Here is a 19,547-nt window from a genome sequence, read left to right as displayed (position 1 = left end):
GCATATGACACCGGACTGGTGACACGCTCCTCAGCACGCCCGTGCAGCGCAACGCACACCAGGAATCTTTCGTCAAGTTCCTCACTCGACTCCCTGACTGGCTCTGGTTCACCCCTCGGCTCTGCCGACCACTCCGTGTGCCCCCCAAAAAACATTTTTTGGGCTGTCTTTTGGGCTTGCGTCCTGGCCGCGAACCCGTCGTCGTTCCTCCTTCGCTGCTTCCGCTTGTTTCCATGGCAGGCTTTTGTCTCCTGCCATTATTTCCTCCCAGGTCCAGGATGTCCTCCACTCCTGGCTTTCCTTCCAGGCCCAGGATCCCTGCTCCTCCTGGGCACGCTGCTTGGTCCGTTGGTGGTGGGATCTTCTGTCACGCTTGTGTGTAGAGAAGGACCAAGGCGCAGTGTGCTCTGAGTTCCACATTTTATTTTAGTGAAACTTTACAACCAAACAACAAAAACAAAGAAACAACCAACAAACCGTGACAACAGAGGTGCTACATGCACTGACTCAAAATAAGATCACACAAACAACAGGTGGGAAAAGGCTGCCTAAATATGATCCCCAATCAGAGACAACGAGATACAGCTGCCTCTGATTGGGAACCATATCAGCCCAACATAGAAATACAAAACTAGAGTACCCACCCTAGTCACACCCTGACCTAACCAAAATAGAGAATAAAAAGGATCTCTAAAGTCAGGGCGTGACAGCTAGAGCGGTGTTTGTTACACCATGAGACATCCTGAAAATCAGTCTTCTCACAGAATCATCTGTACCATCAGAACGGTTTGGCCTGCTTTAGGACGCCCACAGGCCTAACAAAACTCGTCTGAAGGTCCCCTAGTACCAATTGAAAAAATTTATGGAAGTATACACTACCTTTCAAAAGTTTGGGGTCTCTCAGAAATGTCCTTGTTTTTGAAAGAAAAGCAAATATTTTGTCCATCAAAATAACATCAAATTGTTCAGAAATACAGTGTAGACATTGTTAATGTTGTAAATGACTATTGTAGCTGTGTACTACTCCCTTCACAGAACAGTGCAAACTGTCTCTAACCAGAATAGAAAGAGGAGTGGGAGGCCCCGGTGCACAACTGAGCAAGAGGACAAGTACATTAGTGTCTAGTTTGAGAAACAGATGCCTCACAAGTCCTCAACTGGCAGCTTCATTAAGTTGTACCCGCAAACACCAGTCTCAACATCAACAGTGAAGAGGCAACTCCGGGAGGCTGGCCTTCTGGGCAGAGTTGCAAAGAAAAAGCCATATCTCAGACTGGCCAATAAAAAGAAAAGATTAAGATGGGCTAAAGAACAAAGACACTGGACAGAGAAACTCTGTCTAGAAGGCCAGTATCCCAGAGTCGCCTCTTCACTGTTGACGTTGAGACTGGTGTTTTGCGGGTACTATTTAATGCAGCTGCCAGTTGAGGACTTTTGAGGCGTCTGTTTCTCAAATTAGACACTCTAATGTACTTGTCCTCTTGCTCAGTTGTTCACCAGGGTCTCCCACTCCTCTTTCTTTTCTGGTTAGAGCCAGTTTGTGTTGTTCTGTGAAGGGAGTAGTACACAGCGTTGTACGAGATCTTCAGTTTCTTGGCAACTTCTCGCATGGAATAGCCTTCATTTCTCAGAACAGAACAAGGGTTTCAGAAGAAAGGTCTTTGTTTCTGGCCATTTTGAGCCTGTAATCTAACCCACAAATGCTGATGCTTCAGAAACTCAACTAGTCTAAAGAAGGCCAGTTGTATTGCTTCTTTAATCAGAACAGCAGTTTTCAACTGTGCCAACATAATTGCAAAAGGGTTTTCTAATGATTAATTAGCCTTTTAAAATGATAAACTTGGGTTAGCTAACACAACATGCCATTGGAACACAGGAGTGATGGTTGCTGATATTGGGTCTCTGTGTGCCTATGTAGATATTCCATTAAAAATCTGTCGTTTCCAGCTACAATTGTCATTTACAACATTAACAATGTCTACACTGTATTTCTGATCAATTTTATGTTATTTTACTGGACAACAAATGTGCTTTTCTTTTAAAAACAAGGACATTTCTAAGTGACCCCAAACTTTTTAAAGGTGGCGGACCTGTATGGAGACTGTTTAGTGCCAAAAATAAGGGGTTAATACATGTAAAAAAAAAACAACAACAAATGTTTCCTGATCTTTCTTATATCTCTCAGATGTAGGACAGATACTTCAGAACAAACTTCCTTTTTTGGAACTATCTGTTTTTCCATGTAGTGAATCTGTTATGCGTTTGTATGGGCTAATAGCAGTAAGGCCAAAACAATTGTTTTATCAATATGTACCTAACTAAGTTAGATGTAGTATAGGCTAACGTTAACTAGCTGTCTCATCATTTCCCATGAAAGGAAGTTAAGCAAGCAAGTATTTTAGTAGTCTAGGACAACAAATATTAAAAGCGTGCACTACAGGAGTCATAGACCGTTTTGGCAACATGAAAGAGAGGTTGTCATAGCGTTCCTCTACAAGTTGGGTGAGTAAACGTGTTTTTTTTCTACTTGCACACGTGTGTATACACACACAGGTCTACACACAGAAATCAGTACCATGGACAGCCATATGATATTTAGCTTATGTTAATTACACTAAATTGTTTTTGGTATATTTAAATTGTCACTGTATTACACTAAGCATAGGTGATTTGATGTTGAAATATGGAAGTTGAAATAGTGCTGGAATAGTGGAGGCAGCTCCTGGATTCTTTGCGACTTGCGGTAACTCTCTGTGGTTCTAAATACATTTTGAAAATGTCAAAAACATTGACTTGCTTTACCATGCTGTAGGTCATGTAACTGTTTGTTACATCCAATATTTGCTTTGTGGACTTCACCGGATAGAGGTTTCTCTCTGGTTTTGTGATGAAACAAATAAAATCAAATTTTTGTCACTTGCGCCGAATACAACAGGTATAGATAGACCTTACAGTGAAATGCTTACTTACAAGCCCTTAACCAACAATGCAGTTTTAAGAAAAATAAGTATTTAAAAGTATTTACTAAATAAACTGAAGTAAAAAAAATCATAAACTAAAAAAGCTACAAATAAAATAAAAATATAACTAATAAACAATACAAATAAATAAAAGGAAAAATAAATAATATATAATAACAAATAAAAAATGTGATATTGAATTTATTCTGCCACTGTGTGACTGTTGTCACCATGTTGTCAAGGTGGTGTATGAACTAATGGGTTAAACAATGCAATTATCAAAACACAGGTTGTAATATAGCTTTTTTCCTGGATTATCTTCCCCATTGATTTTACCCATGCACCACTACTGCAACATGCCCAATCCTGCTGACAGTCTGCTATTGTTGCGTAATCCCTGACAGGCAGACAGACAGACAGGTTGCGTCACAGTCGTCTGCTGAATCCCACCTGACACATTCTTGTCACACCTGGCAGGTCTAGTGTTCCTAGAGCAGGGCCCTCTGGGGGCTTTATGCCTGTTGATGACGTGTCGTGTGTGTGTGTGCATGTGTGTTTGCTTGTGTGTGCTGCGCCCCACACAAGCCACCTCATCAAGCAGAATCTTTCTGTCCTGCTCTTTACATGAGCCTTGATGTCAACGACTACTTCACACACACACACACACACACACACACACACACACACACACACACACACACACACACACACACACACACACACACACACACACACACACACACACACACACACACACACACACACACACTCCACCCCTGAGGGACCTCTAGGCTTGACCCCCTCTGGGTCGCTGTGTGGGTCTAGTTCTACCTAGCGCTTGGCTGCTTCAGAGGGACCTGTTGACATTACAATAAAATACAATCTTTATTTGTCCATTATACACTTGATAAAACAGAAATGTGTTAGTTTTTGCTGTCAGAGCAGCTCCTAACCTCGCCACACATTAGTATACTAGGGAGAGAGAAGAGATGATCCCTGGAATGTGATGAGATGAGATCTGGGTGGGGGACATGATGGAAGGTCAACTATGGGAAGGTCAACTATGTCTGCCTGGCCTGGTGATGGGGCACTGGGGAGGACAATATCCAACATTTGGCTAATAACATCGAATCATATAAATGGCCCTAATAGGATGATTTGTTTGATTCAGAAAGCGTTCATGTCCTTAAGAGTCAATTCATTTTGTGTCTGGGGTGGGTTTTGGGGTGGGAGCTGGGGGTTGGTGCTATTTAGGTTTGGGGCTGTGGGATAGGACTGGAGCTGCATTAAAATGGCTGTTTAACCACAGCTCATGTTTCACCATGAGAACAATCTGTCAAGTTCTCTCCCCAAATGTTTGCTGCTCGTAGATGGCTTCCAATTAAAACAATCACAGTAAATTGAATCCATTGCAGTTCATTCCATTGACATCTGGTATATGACAAACTGGCATTTAGTAGCTCACAGATCGTCACGCCGGAGGGACACATTGTGTGTGTGTGTATGTGTGTGTGTGTGCGCGCTCTGTCACACTGTGAAAAGTCCATCTCAAAGAAAGACATCAGGACGCTTCGACCACGAGAGCCTTAAACACAGACATGCAAAGCAGTATGGTCAATCATCATCTGTAGATGAAGACGAATGATACCCTTACCACACCTCCCCTGCTCCCCCAGCAGTTAGGACAATTCCATACAAGATAACTAAGCTTCTCAGGTCTGAGTAGATACATATTCATGTTGTTAGGTCCCCTTAAGGACCTGTTACACCATGTAACTAGGGGCCAGAATTTTCCCCAGTCAAGACAAACTTTGGGCCCTATATGAGTTGTGTCTGCTTATAATATTTACTCATCTAGTTAGTTTGTCTAAGGGTTGAGATGTATTTATATTTCTGTCTAGCTCCTAACAGAGCATGGCTCTGGTTTGATTCCTATGAGAATGATCTAGGGAAGAATTATCCATGTTTCTATTCTGAGTTCATCTGCTTGACTTCACTGCCAGTCAGTCAGTGGAACAGAACAGGGATCATCTCATTGGCTGTCACGGTCCGTTAAATACAACGTTTGATTGATTGGAGGAAAACACATTATGAATAGAGACAATGCTCACTCACTTCCACTTTGGCGTCGCTTTCTAAATGTAATTTAACAAATCCAATGAGACAGTCTGATTTAGCATGTTGTGGCAGGTAGCCTAGTGGTTAGAGTGTTGGGCCAGTAACTGAAAGGTTGCTGGATTGAATCCCTGAGCTGACAAGGTAGAAATCTGTTGTTCTGCTCCTGAACAAGGCAGTTAACCCACTGTTTCCCGGTAGGCTGTCATTGTAAATAAGAATTTGTTCTTAAATTACTTGCCTAGTTAAATGAACATTAAATTTAAAAAATCACTTGTATCTAACTATTTCTCCTTCTCTCTCCCAGTATCCTGTTTGCTGATATCGTGGGGTTCACCAGTCTGGCGTCCCAGTGTACAGCCCAGGAACTGGTCAAACTACTCAACGAGCTCTTTGGGAAGTTTGATGAGCTGGCCACGGTGAGTCTACAGTTTTCCTGTCCTCCCTCTCTCTCTGGCTGTCTACTGCTGGACACTTATGGAACTTACTATCATTCTCATTCTGTGGCTCCTAGACATGCTGACATGGTCAAGGTGTTGTTCAGTTGCTATACAGTCACGTGTTCCATCTTTACCTACATGATACCCTAGTGCCTATTGTTGAAGTGCTAACACCAAGTCATGTACTGTGGTAATTTGGAATTTGACACATGGATTTCAGTAATTGCTGCTTTATCAGTGAGGAAGACGTTGAAGGTTTATTAATTACTTATCACAGAACTTGTAGCTAGCTTACAGTCTTGCCAGCTAGCTCTACCTTACTGAAAGCTAAACAGCTTGCTTGGTTTGTTTAATTACCCTCAAGTTGTAGACATGCTGCCCCAAAAGTAAGAAGGAATGTTATCAGAAATCAATTCATAGTTGATTTGCCGCGATCGCTATGTTGTAACATTGGGTCAGCTAAACGCAGCAGCAGCTGATTCAGGAGGCTACTACGAAGGCTCGCAGCAGAACAGGCAGTTGCTTCATGAAAACAGATGAAAACTCATAATAATGTTAGCTACTAAAGTGGCTAGCTAGCTAACTTTTGGTGGAAGCATTCAGCATTGTGTGTGCAGCACAAGGTAGCTCGTTGGTTAGCAGCATCCCATTCGTTTTATATGAGGTGTGACTGGCTCAGCTAGCAAGCTAATGTTGGACAAATTTAAGATAGCTTTCATGAACATTGTCAATCTTCATAAAATACTGCTTTGTGAAGCACAAAACTCCTTTGCTAGATAAAAAATGGTGTGACTACGATTTTCTCTACAAAAACTAGGTTGAAAATAACAAAGGTTAAGACAAGAGGATTCTAATTTCCCATAACGTTTTGCATAAATGAGGAAGAATTCTAAACAGTTTAACCAAATATGCTAGTTAGCTACAGCACATGGAATCATAACTTGTTCTAACCTGGGTATCTTCAACCTAAACCAAAAAACATGAACATTATAGAGATGTATTGTTTTAGACGGACTGTTTTGAGGCAGAAATGGGGTTCAGCAGACACTGTCACCTAGGTCATATTTTCAACATTTATGACAGCATGCTGTGGCCGAACTACTTTCAATCTATATCATTACCCTTTGTGAGATATGAGACTGATCAATGCAGGCGGAATTGATGCGCTATCTGACGTAAGACAATGCCTTCAACCTACAATTGTCTAATGTTTTCCGTTTGTCTTAGACCAGGGGACTGTCCTTTTGCTCTCTGGTCTGTGTAGGCTTTGGTCAGTTTTTGACCCATAGCCATATGGATCGTGTCTGTCTTCATTTAAGGATGTGGGATACAGTCGACTGGCTCTTGCCGCTATCATTACAGCTTAGTAGGATGTCATCAGGAACATCAGGGCCCCATATGATTTTTAATATGATTATACGCGCTCTCATCTGAGAAAGAGATGACAGGACTCTTAATCCATCCCAGATTTACCCCTGACTAAAGCTCCTTTGTCTCCTCTGTGATAGTCTGAATGAACTGAGTAAAGGAGAGGGGAAAGTGGACTAATACAAGTTACATCTGTCCCAATCTTTCCATCCAGTGTCAAAAGAAAAATATTTGCACGGTCCATCTGTGAATATACAGTATTTCATTCTTAGCAACTCTCTTGCTATGTTGGTGCCTTGAAAGTCCATGCAACAACAAAAAAAGCCTTTACACTTTAGTACTTCACCTTGTTTTGGCCTATTTAGATTTTTCGATTATCATTGATATTCTTACAGTCAGGTAAAATGCAAATGTAGAATAAATTCTAAGATTCAGCTCTCACAACAGGCATTGTTACTGTAGTAGCCTCAACCCATCCCTTCTCTTCTACAGGGAATTCCAGACCTTGATATTAGGCTGACACACGTATTTGTTGTGTTAGAGTTAGAGGGTTCAGACCCCCACCCATTCACACACACCCAGCAGATCATTTCCCCACATCTCTCTGTAATCTGGCCCCCATTACTTACACTGTGCACATGCCTGTGCAATCCCTTAATCCACTGGATTACAAGCAAACCTTTTTTGCTTTTATAGAACAAAAGTCTGTTTGTTTACATGCATTAAAAACAGAATCGGACAAGACAACTGTAGTTTTTCTAAAAGTGATGAAGGGTAGTCAAGACAGTAAAAGGGAATTCCTAGAAGTATTTGTGACATTGGTTATTTTGTCATTATTACATATTTGATTTGATATATTAGAATGCCTTCAATGCTCTTGCTTTACAGTACTGTATGTCTTACCAGTTATTCAGAAGAAGGTCATGGCCAGCCTGTAGGTACAGTACATTGTAAATAAATACATGCATGGTAAAGACAGTCCTACAACCTATACACTAATGCCTCACAAGTCAGAGTAAATGAGAGAGAGAGAGAGAGGGTCAGAGAGAGAGACAGAGAGAGAGGGGGAGGGGGAGAGAGAGACAGAGAAAGAGAGATGGGGAGAGAGAGATATTATGTACAGTATATAGTAGATGCCGACATGTGCGACCACATTTCAAATCGAGCTTTAAGCTATTTCTCATAAGCTATTGTGTATTGCGTTGCAGCTATCACATTTTCACACTTCCATCTCCCCAGTGGCTGTGTCACACTGACAGTTGTCCCCCCGACTTAAACTCCCTCACCAGAGGTTCCACCCTGTGTCCTGACCCATAGCCCCAGTCACTGTGATCCAGGCTGGCAATAAGTGGCAGTGCAAGTGACTCATCCTGCCTTGCCACAGCACACACACATACACACTCACACACACACGCTGTCTCTCCCTTTTCCAGACGATGAGCGGGCGATTCCACATGTCCTCCAGGCAGCGTCTCAGCGCGCCAGTCCTGCCCATCCCCACACCATCCCTACACCACCTGTCCAACCGTTGGACTTGTTGGCTATCCGCCGTGATAGTGGGCCAGGAACGCAGCGTTCTCTCCAAATGTCCTGCCTTAAGCAACTCCTCCTCTCTTCCGTTTCTCTCCTTCCGCTCGTCTGTCTTTCTTTTACTCCTCTCCTCTCCCCTCCCCCCTCCCTTGTGCTCTCCTCTCCTTCTCCCTAACTTCTCACACTTATTTTTTTCCCACCAGCATTCTATCTCCCCATCCTCCCCTCTCTCCCTAAGACATGCACCATGCAAATGAGTAATAACTTAGTGTTATTTGACTTCAGGCTTGTAAAACATTTAGCCTGCGCTGTGCTTGATCCCACTTCCCTTGCGGTCTCAGTCTCTTTGTAACCTGTGCTGTTAACAGACTGAATCATGCTGGCTTCTGTCACAGCCTCTCCTTCACTGCCCTCCCTGCGCCTGATGTTGCTCTGTGATTGTGTCAAAATAAAAGTTAAAAAAAATACCATTACTCTTAATTTGGTTAACCCATTCTGTCTTAAACTATGGGGTCCTCCTTTATTTGAAGGGCACCTAACCTAAATGATGACTTCATAATACATTTGTAACCCATTGGGCCTTTTGTTTTTTCTTAATCATGTGACCTGATTAGGAAGAACTCCAGGTCCTATCATAGCCCATAACTTGGACTCCGTTTTTTTTCGTGATCAGGTCTCGAGGTATAGGAAAAATACAATTAGCATGTGATGAAGAAACACATTCCACTTTTTCCTCCATCCCTCTCCTGCTCTAGCACTGTTTAAACACTGTTTCTCTCTGTTTAGTTTTTCTCCGTCATGCCAGAACCTGAAACAACAGTCTCTGTGCAGAAAGAGACACACTCAGGGCTGATTAATACAGCAATATTATGCAATTCATTTGAATGGTTCTGGCTTGTGTGTGTGTGTGTGTGTGTGTGTGTGTGTGTGTGTGTGTGTGTGTGTGTGTGTGTGTGTGTGTGTGTGTGTGTGTGTGTGTGTGTGTGTGTGTGTGTGTGTGTGTGTGTGTGTGTGTGTGTGTGTGAGCTTGCTTGTGTGTGCGTGCGTATGTGAGCGTGTGTGCATGTGTGTGTTTTCCTCAGTTTCCATTGTAGTTTCACAGAGCTTTTTATTCCCCCCTCTCTCATCTCTCTCTTCTCTCCCTTTATCTCTTCCTCTCTCTTCCTCTCTTCTCTCAACGCCTCTTTGCATCTGAGCTCTTAGACCGGCTCACAGCAGCTCGATTTCCTGAACGGTGTCTTTCTTCCCCATGCTGTTCCTCTCCCTCTGTTCACTCCACTTATTGGTGGGCTTCCATTTTTTGTTGGACGCTTTGATATTTCTTCCTCTGACCTTTTGGATTATTTCAACAAGTCAGAGCTTCTTTTTGGTTCACACACACACACACACACACACACACACACACGCCCACACACATACACACACGCACGCATGCACGCCCGCACACACACACATACACACACACACATTATCGTCATTGTGTAAATGAGTGGCGTGTCAGAGAAGCCATTGGACACAGCTGAGCACAGCAGTCCCATGTCACATCGCATCTTTAGGGAAGGGACTGACCTACAAGTAGCTAAGTAGCTAAGATAAGATATAAGTCTCCAATTTCAGTGATTTTTGCAATTTGTTCCAGTCAATGGCAGCAGAGAACTGGAAGGAAAGGCGACCAAAGGAGGTGTTGGCTTTGGGGGTGACCGGTGAAATATACCTGCTGGAGCGCGTGCTACGGGTGGGTGTTGCTATGGTGACCAGTGAGCTGAGATAAGGCGGAGCTAAGATAAAGCGGAGCGAGATAAGGCAGAGCGTTTAAAGAGTGTTTAAAGTGTGTGTGTGTTTGTGTGTGTCACCGCATCTCAACTCAGTTGAACATTTATGGGAGATTCTGGAGCGACGCCTGAGACAACGTTTTCCACCACCATCAACAAAACACCAAATGATGGAATTTCTCGTGGCAGAATGGTGTTACATCCCTCCCATAGAGTTCCAGACACTTGTAGAATCTATGCCAAGGAGCATTGAAGCTGTTCTGGTGGCTCTGGCGGCTCGTGGTGGTGCAATGTCCTATTAAGACGCTTTATGTTGGTGTTTCCATCATTTTGGCAGTTACCTGTACAGTGAGGGAAAAAAGTATTTGATCCCCTGCTGATTTTGTACGTTTGCCCACTGACAAAGAAATGATCAGTCTATAATTTTAATGGTAGGTTTATTTGAACAATGAGAGACAGAATAACAACAAAAGAATCCAGAAAACGCATGTCAAAAATGTAATAAATTGATTTGCATTTTAATGAGAGAAATAAGTATTTGACCCACTCTCAATCAGAAAGATTTCTGGCTCCCAGGTGTCTTTTATACAGGTAACGAGCTGAGATTAGGAGCACACTCTTATAGGGAGTGCTCCTAATCTCAGTTTGTTACCTGTATAAAAGACACCTGTCCACAGAAGCAATCAATCAATCAGATTCCAAACTCTCCACCATGGCCAAGACCAAAGAGCTCTCCAAGGATGTCAGGGACAAGACTGTAGACCTACACAAGGCTGGAATGGGCTACAAGACCATCGCCAAGCAGCTTGGTGAGAAGGTGACAACAGTTGGTGCGATTATTTGCAAATGGAAGAAACACAAAAGAACTGTCAATCTCCCTCGGCCTGGGGCTCCATGCAAGATCTCACCTCGTGGAGTTGCAATGATCATGAGAACGGTGAGGAATCAGCCCAGAACTACACGGCAGGATCTTGTCAATGATCTCAAGGCAGCTGGGACCGTAGTCACCAAGAAAACAATTGGTAACACACTACGCCGTGAAGGACTGAAATCCTGCAGCGCCCGCAAGGTCCCCCTGCTCAAGAAAGCACATATACATGCCCGTCTGAAGTTTGCCAATGAACATCTGAATGATTCAGAGGACAACTGGGTGAAGGTGTTGTGGTCAGATGAGACCAAAATGGAGCTCTTGGGCATCAACTCAACTCGCCGTGTTTGGAGGAGGAGGAATGCTGCCCATGACCCCAAGGACACCATCCCCACCGTCAAACATGGAGGTGGAACCATTATGCTTTGGGGGTGTTTTTCTGCTAAGGGGACAGGATAACTTCACCGCATCAAAGGGACGAAGGACGGGGCCATGTAAATCTTGGGTGAGAACCTCCTTCCCTCAGCCAGGGCATTGAAAATGGGTCGTGGATGGGTATTCCAGCATGACAGTGACCCAAAACACATGGCCAAGGCAACAAAGGAGTGGCTCAAGAAGAAGCACATTAAGGTCCTGGAGTGGCCTAGCCAGTCTCCAGACCTTAATCCCATAGAAAATCTGTGGAGGGAGCTGAAGGTTCGAGTTGCCAAACGTCAGCCTCGAAACCTTAATGACTTGGAGAAGATCTGCAAAGAGCAGTGGGACAAAATCCCTCCTGAGATGTGTGCAAACCTGGTGGCCAACTACAAGAAACGTCTGACCTCTGTGATTGCCAACAAGGGTTTTGCCACCAAGTACTAAGTCATGTTTTGCAGAGGGGTCAAATACTTATTTCCCTCATTAAAATGCAAATCATTTTATAACATTTTTGACATGCGTTTTTCTGGTTTTTGTTGTTGTTATTCTGTCTCTCACTGTTCAAATAAACCTACCATTAAACTTATAGACTGATCCTTTCTTTATCAGTGGGCAAACGTACAAAATCAGCAGGGGATCAAATATATTTTTCCCTCACTGTATGTTGTCATTGACACAATGACAGATCAATATAACACAATATTGATGGGCTAGGGCCATGGCCAGGCCGTCTTGTCTTGATGACATTTTCTACTATGCCTTGTCACCTTGAAGAGGGAGGGGACATACAACAGTAAGGATCTGGATGTAAACATTAGCCTCATTCACCCCTTAACACCAACAAGTGTCTATATACATGTGTGTGTTCTAAAGTGTGTGTCTGTATATCTGTCCCCTTCTCTTCTTCTCCCCATCTGTCTCTCTCTTGCTGTCTGTCTGTCTGTCTGTCTGTCTGTCTGTCTGTCTGTCTGTCTGTCTGTCTGTCTGTCTGTCTGTCTGTCTGTCTGTCTGTCTGTCTGTCTGTCTGTCTGTCTGTCTGTCTGTCTGTCTGTCTGTCTGTCTGTCTGTCTGTCTGTCTGTCTGTCTGTCTGTGTCTCTCTCTCTCTCTCTCTCTCTCTCTCTCTCTGTACATTATGGCTGTATAGATTGCACATGGGTGGTATGGTCACGTGATAGGGCTAGAGTAATCCTGCATGGCTTGGGTTTGAATCAGCCTCCTAAGCCCTAGCTCACTAGGCAGATCAGATGAACTAACACAGGGACAGGAGAAGAGAAGCAGCACAGCACAGAGAGAGGACTGAGAGGAGAGGAGGAGCCTTTCTAAGCACCAGGGCTTTTCTGTCCACAGCTCCAGCCTCTATCTACCCACTGTAGCCTCACTATAGCCAGGCTCTATATAGCCCACCACCTGTTATACCCTCACTGTCTTCGCCTTAAGATATTCCCCGACCATGGACGTTATACCCTGGTTTCACCCTAGTTTCAATCACCCCTGGTTGCTCACGTGATTGTTTGTGATTGTTTATATTAAAAAGATGACGTTTAGGTGTGTTCCCATGTAGGTACATATAGTGGTGTAGGTTTAGGAATCTTTACTAGCAGATTGTTTGCACCTCTCTTTTGGATGGGATGTTCATTTTGCATCTAGCTATATCTGTCTTCCCTATATCTGTCTTCCCAACTACTGAGGTCATGTAGGTTTATGGATATTTCCTGGTAGGTGGCTTAGCCTATTAGTGCAGTAGCTACACTACATGACCAAAAGTATGTGGACACCTGCTCATCCAACATCTCATTCCAAAGTCATGGGGGACTGCAGGGATGTGCTTCCAGCCACAAGAGCATTAGTGAGATCGGGCACTGATGTTGGGCGATTAGGACATGCTCGCAGTCGGCGTTCCAATTCATCTCAAAGGTGTTCGATGGGGTTGAGGTCAGGGCTCTGTGCAGGCCAGTCAAGTTCTTTCACACCGATCTTGACAAACCATTTCTGTATGGACCTCGCTTTGTGCACGGGCGCATTGTCATGCTGAAACAGGAAAGGGCCTACCCCAAACTGTTGCCACAAAGTTGGAAGCACAGAATCGTCTAGAATGTCATTGTATGCTGTCGCGTTAAAATGTCCCTTCACTGGAACTAAGGGGCCTAGCCAAATCATGAAAAACAGCCCCAGACCATTTTTCATCCTCCACCAAACTTTACAGTTGGCACTATGCATTGGGGAAGGTAGCATTTTCCTGTCATTTGCCAAACCCAGATTCAGCCGTTGGACTGTCAGATGGTGGAGAGAACATGTTTCCACTGCTCCAGAGTCCTATGACGGTGAGCTTTACACCACTCCAGGCGACGCTTGTCATTGCGCATGGTGATCTTAGGCTTGTGTGTGGCTGCTCGACCATGGAAATCCATTTCATGAAGCTCCGGACGAAAAGTTATTGGGCTGACGTTGCTTCCAGAGGCAGTTAGGAACTCACTGGTGAGTGTTGCAACCAAGGAGACGATCTTTACGCGTTACTAGCTTCAGCACTCGGCAGTGCCTTTCTGTGAGCTTGTGTGGCCTACCACTTCGCGTCTGAGCCGTTGTTGCACCTAGACGTTTCCTCTTCACTATAACAGCACTTACAGTTGACCAGGGCAGCTCTAGCAGGGCAGAAATTTGATTAAATGATTTGTTGGAAAGGTGGCATGCTATGACGGCGCCACGTTGAAAGTCGCTGAGCTCTTCAGTAAGGTCATTCCACTGCCATTGTTTGTTTATGATTGCATGGCTGTGTGCTTGATTTTATACACCTGTCAGCAACTGGTGTGGCTGAAATAGCCAAATCCACTTATTTGAAGGGGTGTCCACATACTTTTGTTTATATAGTGTAGCTCTTCTGTTGTACAGTAGGAGGATGTTCTCTTTAACACTCTCTGGTCTTTCTGGTCTCTCTCTTTCCAACGACAAATGTGTTCTGGCTCTGGCCCAACCCATCAGTTTCTGGATCAATCAGACGGCCCCGAATGTGTTCGCATTCGCTGAAGGGACGGGGAAGTACTCAGATCCAGACTCATTGCGGAGAATAAACTAATGCCTGTGGGTGTGGCGTAGTGTTTAGCCGGAGCAAGGAGTCTGGGTAGCCTGGCAACCATTGAGTGTTAAATAGGGGGCAGTATTTTCACGTCCGGATAAAAAACAAACCCGATTTAATCTGATTATTACTCCTGCCCAGAAACTATAATATGCATATAACTATTAGCTTTGGATAGAAAACACTCCAAAGTTTCTAAAACTGTTTGAATGGTATCTGTGAGTATAACAGAACTAATTTGGCAGGCCAAAACCTGAGAAGATTCTGTACAGGAAGTACCCTGTCTGACCATTTCTTGGCCTTCTTGATCATCTCTATCCAAAAGAAGGGATCTCTGCTGTTACGTGACACTTCCTATGGCTCCCATAGGCTCTCAGAAGGCGGCAAAACGCTGAGTGGTGGCTTTGCAGGCCCTGGCTGAAAAACATTAGCGCATTTTGATAGTGGTCGATCAGAGAACAGAGACTGGAGGCGCGTGCACGAGGTGACCCCATGTTTTTATTCTTTCGTCTTTGAACGTAAACAACGACTCCCGGTCGGAATATTATCGCTTTTTTACGAGAAAAATAGCATAAAAATTGATTTTAAACAGCGGTTGACATGCTTCGAGGTACGGTAATGGAATATTTATAATTTTTTTGTCACGAAACGCGTCGGGCGCGTAACCCTTCGTCACCCTTGGATAGTGTCTTGAACGCACAAACAAAACGCCGCTATTTGGATATAACTATGGATTATTTTGAACCAAACCAACATTTGTTATTGAAGTAGAAGTCCTGGGAGTGCATTCTGACGAAGAACAGGAAAGGTAATCAAACTTTTCTAATAGTAAATCGGAGTTTGGTGAGGGTCAAACTTGGTGGATGTCAAAATAGCTAGCCTGTGATGGCGTGCTATCTACTCAGAATATTGCAAAATGTGCTTTCACCGAAAAGCTATTTTAAAATCGGACATAGCGAGTGCATAAAGGAGTTCTGTATCTATAATTCTTAAAATAATTGTTATGTTTTTTGTGAACGTTTATCGTGAGTAATTTAGTAAATTCACCGGAAGTTTGCGGGGGGTATGCTAGTTCTGAACGTCACATGCTAATGTAAAAAGCTGGTTTTTGATATAAATATGAACTTGATTGAACAAAACATGCATGTATTGTATAACATAATGTCCTAGGGTTGTCATCTGATGAAGATCATCAAAGGTTAGTGCTGCATTTAGCTGTGGTTTTGTTTTTTGTTACATTATATGCTAGCTTGAAAAATGGGTGCCTGATTATTTCTGGCTGGGTACTCTGCTGACATAATCTAATGTTTTGCTTTCGTTGTAAAGCCTTTTTGAAATCGGACAGTGTGGTTAGATAAAGGAGAGTCTTGTCTTTAAAATGGTGTAAAATAGTCATATGTTTGAAAAATGGAAGCTTTTGGATTTTTTAGGAATTTGTAATTCGCGCCACGCCTATCATTGGATATTGGAGCAGGTGTTCCGCTAGCGGAACGTCTAGATGTAAGAGGTTTTAAACTAAGAGAAAATTAATTCTTTATTCTTTTCTTTTCTTTTTAAGGCTAAGTCCCAAATGGCACTCTGTTCCCTATGTAAGGCACTTTGTAGGGAATGGGGTGCCAATTGGGATGTAGACGGAGACTTACCTGTTAGTGAACAGTTGGCATGTACGTTCTTAAAGCAGGTGGCTTAACTCTGTGGCTTGCTCCTTTGGCACAGTGTTATTGCCTAAGCTGTCTATTTGAAATGTGTGTGTAGGGGCCCGATGGAACAGAGGAAGTGGAGTCTCAGAAGTTCTATTGAAAATGTATAACTGTTGTTTCTGCAGTCACACCTATTTCACTAGGTAAAGACCTAGTGAAATAGCTAGAGGCCTCAAGTAGAGCCCAAAACACTTGCTCTCCTCTGAAGTTTCAGAATTTCCAGTACGTGTTCCAAACTATTTTTGTGTCTATTTAATTTAGGTTACACTGTTCATTCTACCTAGTTGGGTCTGGGTAGTAAACTGAGATTAGTTTTGGGCTTTGGAGGGTTGTTTTTGTATTTGTTCTTTCTGTTGTTCGATTCTTTAATCAATACTACTGTCTTCTCAGAAGTGAGGCTACGTGTCGCCCGTTACATTGGTTATGATTAGATAGCTAAGACAAAACTTGCCTTGACAGGTTATGTGGTCAAGAGTCCACTGTAGTCCCTGTGCCCAAGAATACCAAAGTAACCTGTCTAAATGACTATCGCCTATTGCAACTCGCATACCGCCCCAACAGATCCACAGATGACACTATCTCTATTGCACTCCACACTGGCCTCTCCCATCTGGATATGAGGAACACACGGTGTCAGAGGAAGGCCCGAAAAACTGTCAAAGACCCCAGCCACCCAAGCCACGGACTGTTCGCTCTGTTACCGCACGGCAAGCGGTACCGGAGCACAAAGTCTTGGACCAAAAGGCTCCTTAACAGTTAACCCAATAAGTCCCACCGTATTGCTGGTGAATTTTGTACTTCTAACCCCTTTTAAACATTGTGTGTTTGAGCTACAGACTTCTGTTGTAGCTCAAACACACAATTTGTCTAGTTCTTCTGCATCCATAGATACCCACCATTAGTCTGTGTGATTAACGGGCGCTGAGCTAAAGCGGTGTTTGTCAGGCAAGGGTGGATCCCGAAGGAGAAAAACAGGGTTTTCTCTAAGATGCTCACAACAGTTGTTAGAAGGTAAGGGCTTCTTCTAAATAGAAGATTATTGGAAATCCCAGGAAATAGTGTCTATAATGCTGTAATAAGCTCACATAGTTGTTGTCACAAACTCCAAACTCCACACAGTTAACGCTGACTAGTTGGATATTCATTTCCCAGTGAGCAAAACATTTCTCTACTTACAGAGTTCATATCATTTCCTTTTGATCAGGTTTTTGCTATGACTTACCTTTTTTTAATTTACATTTATCAATAAAACTCATGAATGCAACTGTTTATGTGAAATTATTTTGTGTTATACGGGTTGTCCTGAAAAGAAAATGGTAAAACACTTAATTATGAGTCGAAATATAAGTCAGATAAATAACAAGCTGATTTTTGCTAGGATCTCGGGACTGATAGGGTTAATCAAATGTCTACCCGGACTATTTGCATTGACCCTTTTTTGCACTGATTCTATGCACACTCACTGGACTACACACACACACACACACACACACACACACACACACACACACACACACACACACACACACACACACACACACACACACACACACACACACACACACACACACACACACACACACACACACACACACACACACACACTACCTATGCTCATACACACAAAACACACACACACATACATATTGACGCCACACATAGTCACATTTATACACTCTTAACATACGCTGCTGCTACTCTGTTTATTATCTGTCCTGATTGCCTAGTCACTTTTACCCCTAGCTACACATGTACGTATTACCTCAGCTACCTCGTACCCCTGCACATTGACTGGGTACCCCTGGTATATAGCCTCGTTATTGTTATCTATTATGCTACTATTTTCTATTTTTATTTGCTAATTGACTTACTTTTTAAGTGCACTGTTGGGAAAGGGCTCGCAAGTAAGCATTTCACGGTAAAGTCTACGCCGGTTGTGTTCGGCGCATGTGACAAATATAATGTAATTTGATTTATGATGAATTATGATTTTGTCCGTTAAACGAATCCGAGTTTTTCCGCATTATTTTCATCATTCATTATTGCTGTTAAGGTCCTATCAAAACACAGAATTTCCTTTTTTTTATGTTTATCTTTTAAGACAATATCTGACTTGAAAGAAATATGCCTCAGTGCCACTGAGCGATAACAAAGTGAGTGTAACATGTAGGTACAATTATGGAAAGTAAAACCATATTTTATGCAGCTAACAAGCTCTCTCAATTCAATTCAATTCAAGAGGCTTTCTGTCTGTCTGTCTGTCTGTCTGTCTGTCTGTCTGTCTGTCTGTCTGTCTGTCTGTCTGTCTGTCTGTCTGTCTGTCTGTCTGTCTGTCTGTCTGTCTGTCTGTCTGTCTGTCTGTCTGTCTGTCTGTCTGTCTGTCTGTCTGTCTGTCTGTCTGTCTGTCTGTCTGTCTGTCTGTCTCATTCAACACAAATAGACTTGCATGTTAGAAATAGAGCTTCCATCTCCATGTTCTTCTTCCCGTGGCACACTGAGAGATGCACTGCATAGTTTTGGGGCTTTGAGTTTTTTTTTGTTCACATGCTCTGCTCAGCCCACGATCACATCTCTTCCATGGAGAAACAACGGGAGCTGGGATATTGTATTACCCCATAGCAGCCCAGCCCCCACCCCTAGTTCAGCTGGCTAGTGATGTCTGTGGCTCACAGATCCTTAATGATGGGTTAGACTTCCAACGCACCTTTCATCCCAGAACAGAGCACAGCTTCACATCATGCCAGGCAGCCAGGCAGACAGGCAGGCGGTGTGACTCACCAACAAACGTCTACAACACTGATCATATGATATGATGGAGTGGGGACTCTTGTGGTTCTGCGCTTAGAAGCATTTCCTTATTTAAGTTGGAATTGTACTGTACAGTACATCTTGCAATAAACTGTATGTTCACGTTAGTGTGTACTTCACACACAGTAGCCTACAGTATACTACATTGATGATACTTGTTGGAGTGGGGACTGTTTTTATCTGTTTTCATTTAATTACATTTTATATCAAATCAAATCAAATGTTATTTGTCACATGCGCCGAGTACAGCAGGTATTACACCTTACAGTGAAATGCTTACTTACAAGCCCTTAACCAACAATGCAGTTTTAAGAAAATACCTAAAAAAAAAGTAAGAAATATATAACAATTGTGTGCTGTGCAGAACATGATGCAATATACTGTATGTTCACATTAGTGTGTACATCACGCACAGTAGCCTACCGAATGTGCAGTACCCCTTTAAATTAAGTACAATTTATAAAGGCTTTATATAGCATACATAAAGGATTCATAAGC

The 19,547-nt window shown here is 43.1% G+C and overlaps 1 protein-coding gene across 1 annotated transcript in view; it reads left to right on the top strand.

Annotated features, from left to right (window-relative positions):
- The window catches only part of LOC106569164 (adenylate cyclase type 1), a 52,994-nt gene that overhangs the window by 15,721 nt on the left and 17,726 nt on the right, over positions 1 to 19,547 (top strand). The window contains exon 4 of the mRNA XM_014140214.2: positions 5,383 to 5,494. Coding sequence (XP_013995689.1) covers positions 5,383 to 5,494 — 112 coding nt within the window. The remainder of the gene's footprint in view (positions 1 to 5,382; positions 5,495 to 19,547) is intronic.

The sequence above is a fragment of the Salmo salar genome, chromosome ssa14, assembly GCF_905237065.1.
Source record: "Salmo salar chromosome ssa14, Ssal_v3.1, whole genome shotgun sequence".
NCBI lineage: Eukaryota > Metazoa > Chordata > Actinopteri > Salmoniformes > Salmonidae > Salmo > Salmo salar.
Note: the sequence above shows the minus strand (reverse complement) of the source record. Positions and strands in the feature narration are given on the sequence as shown.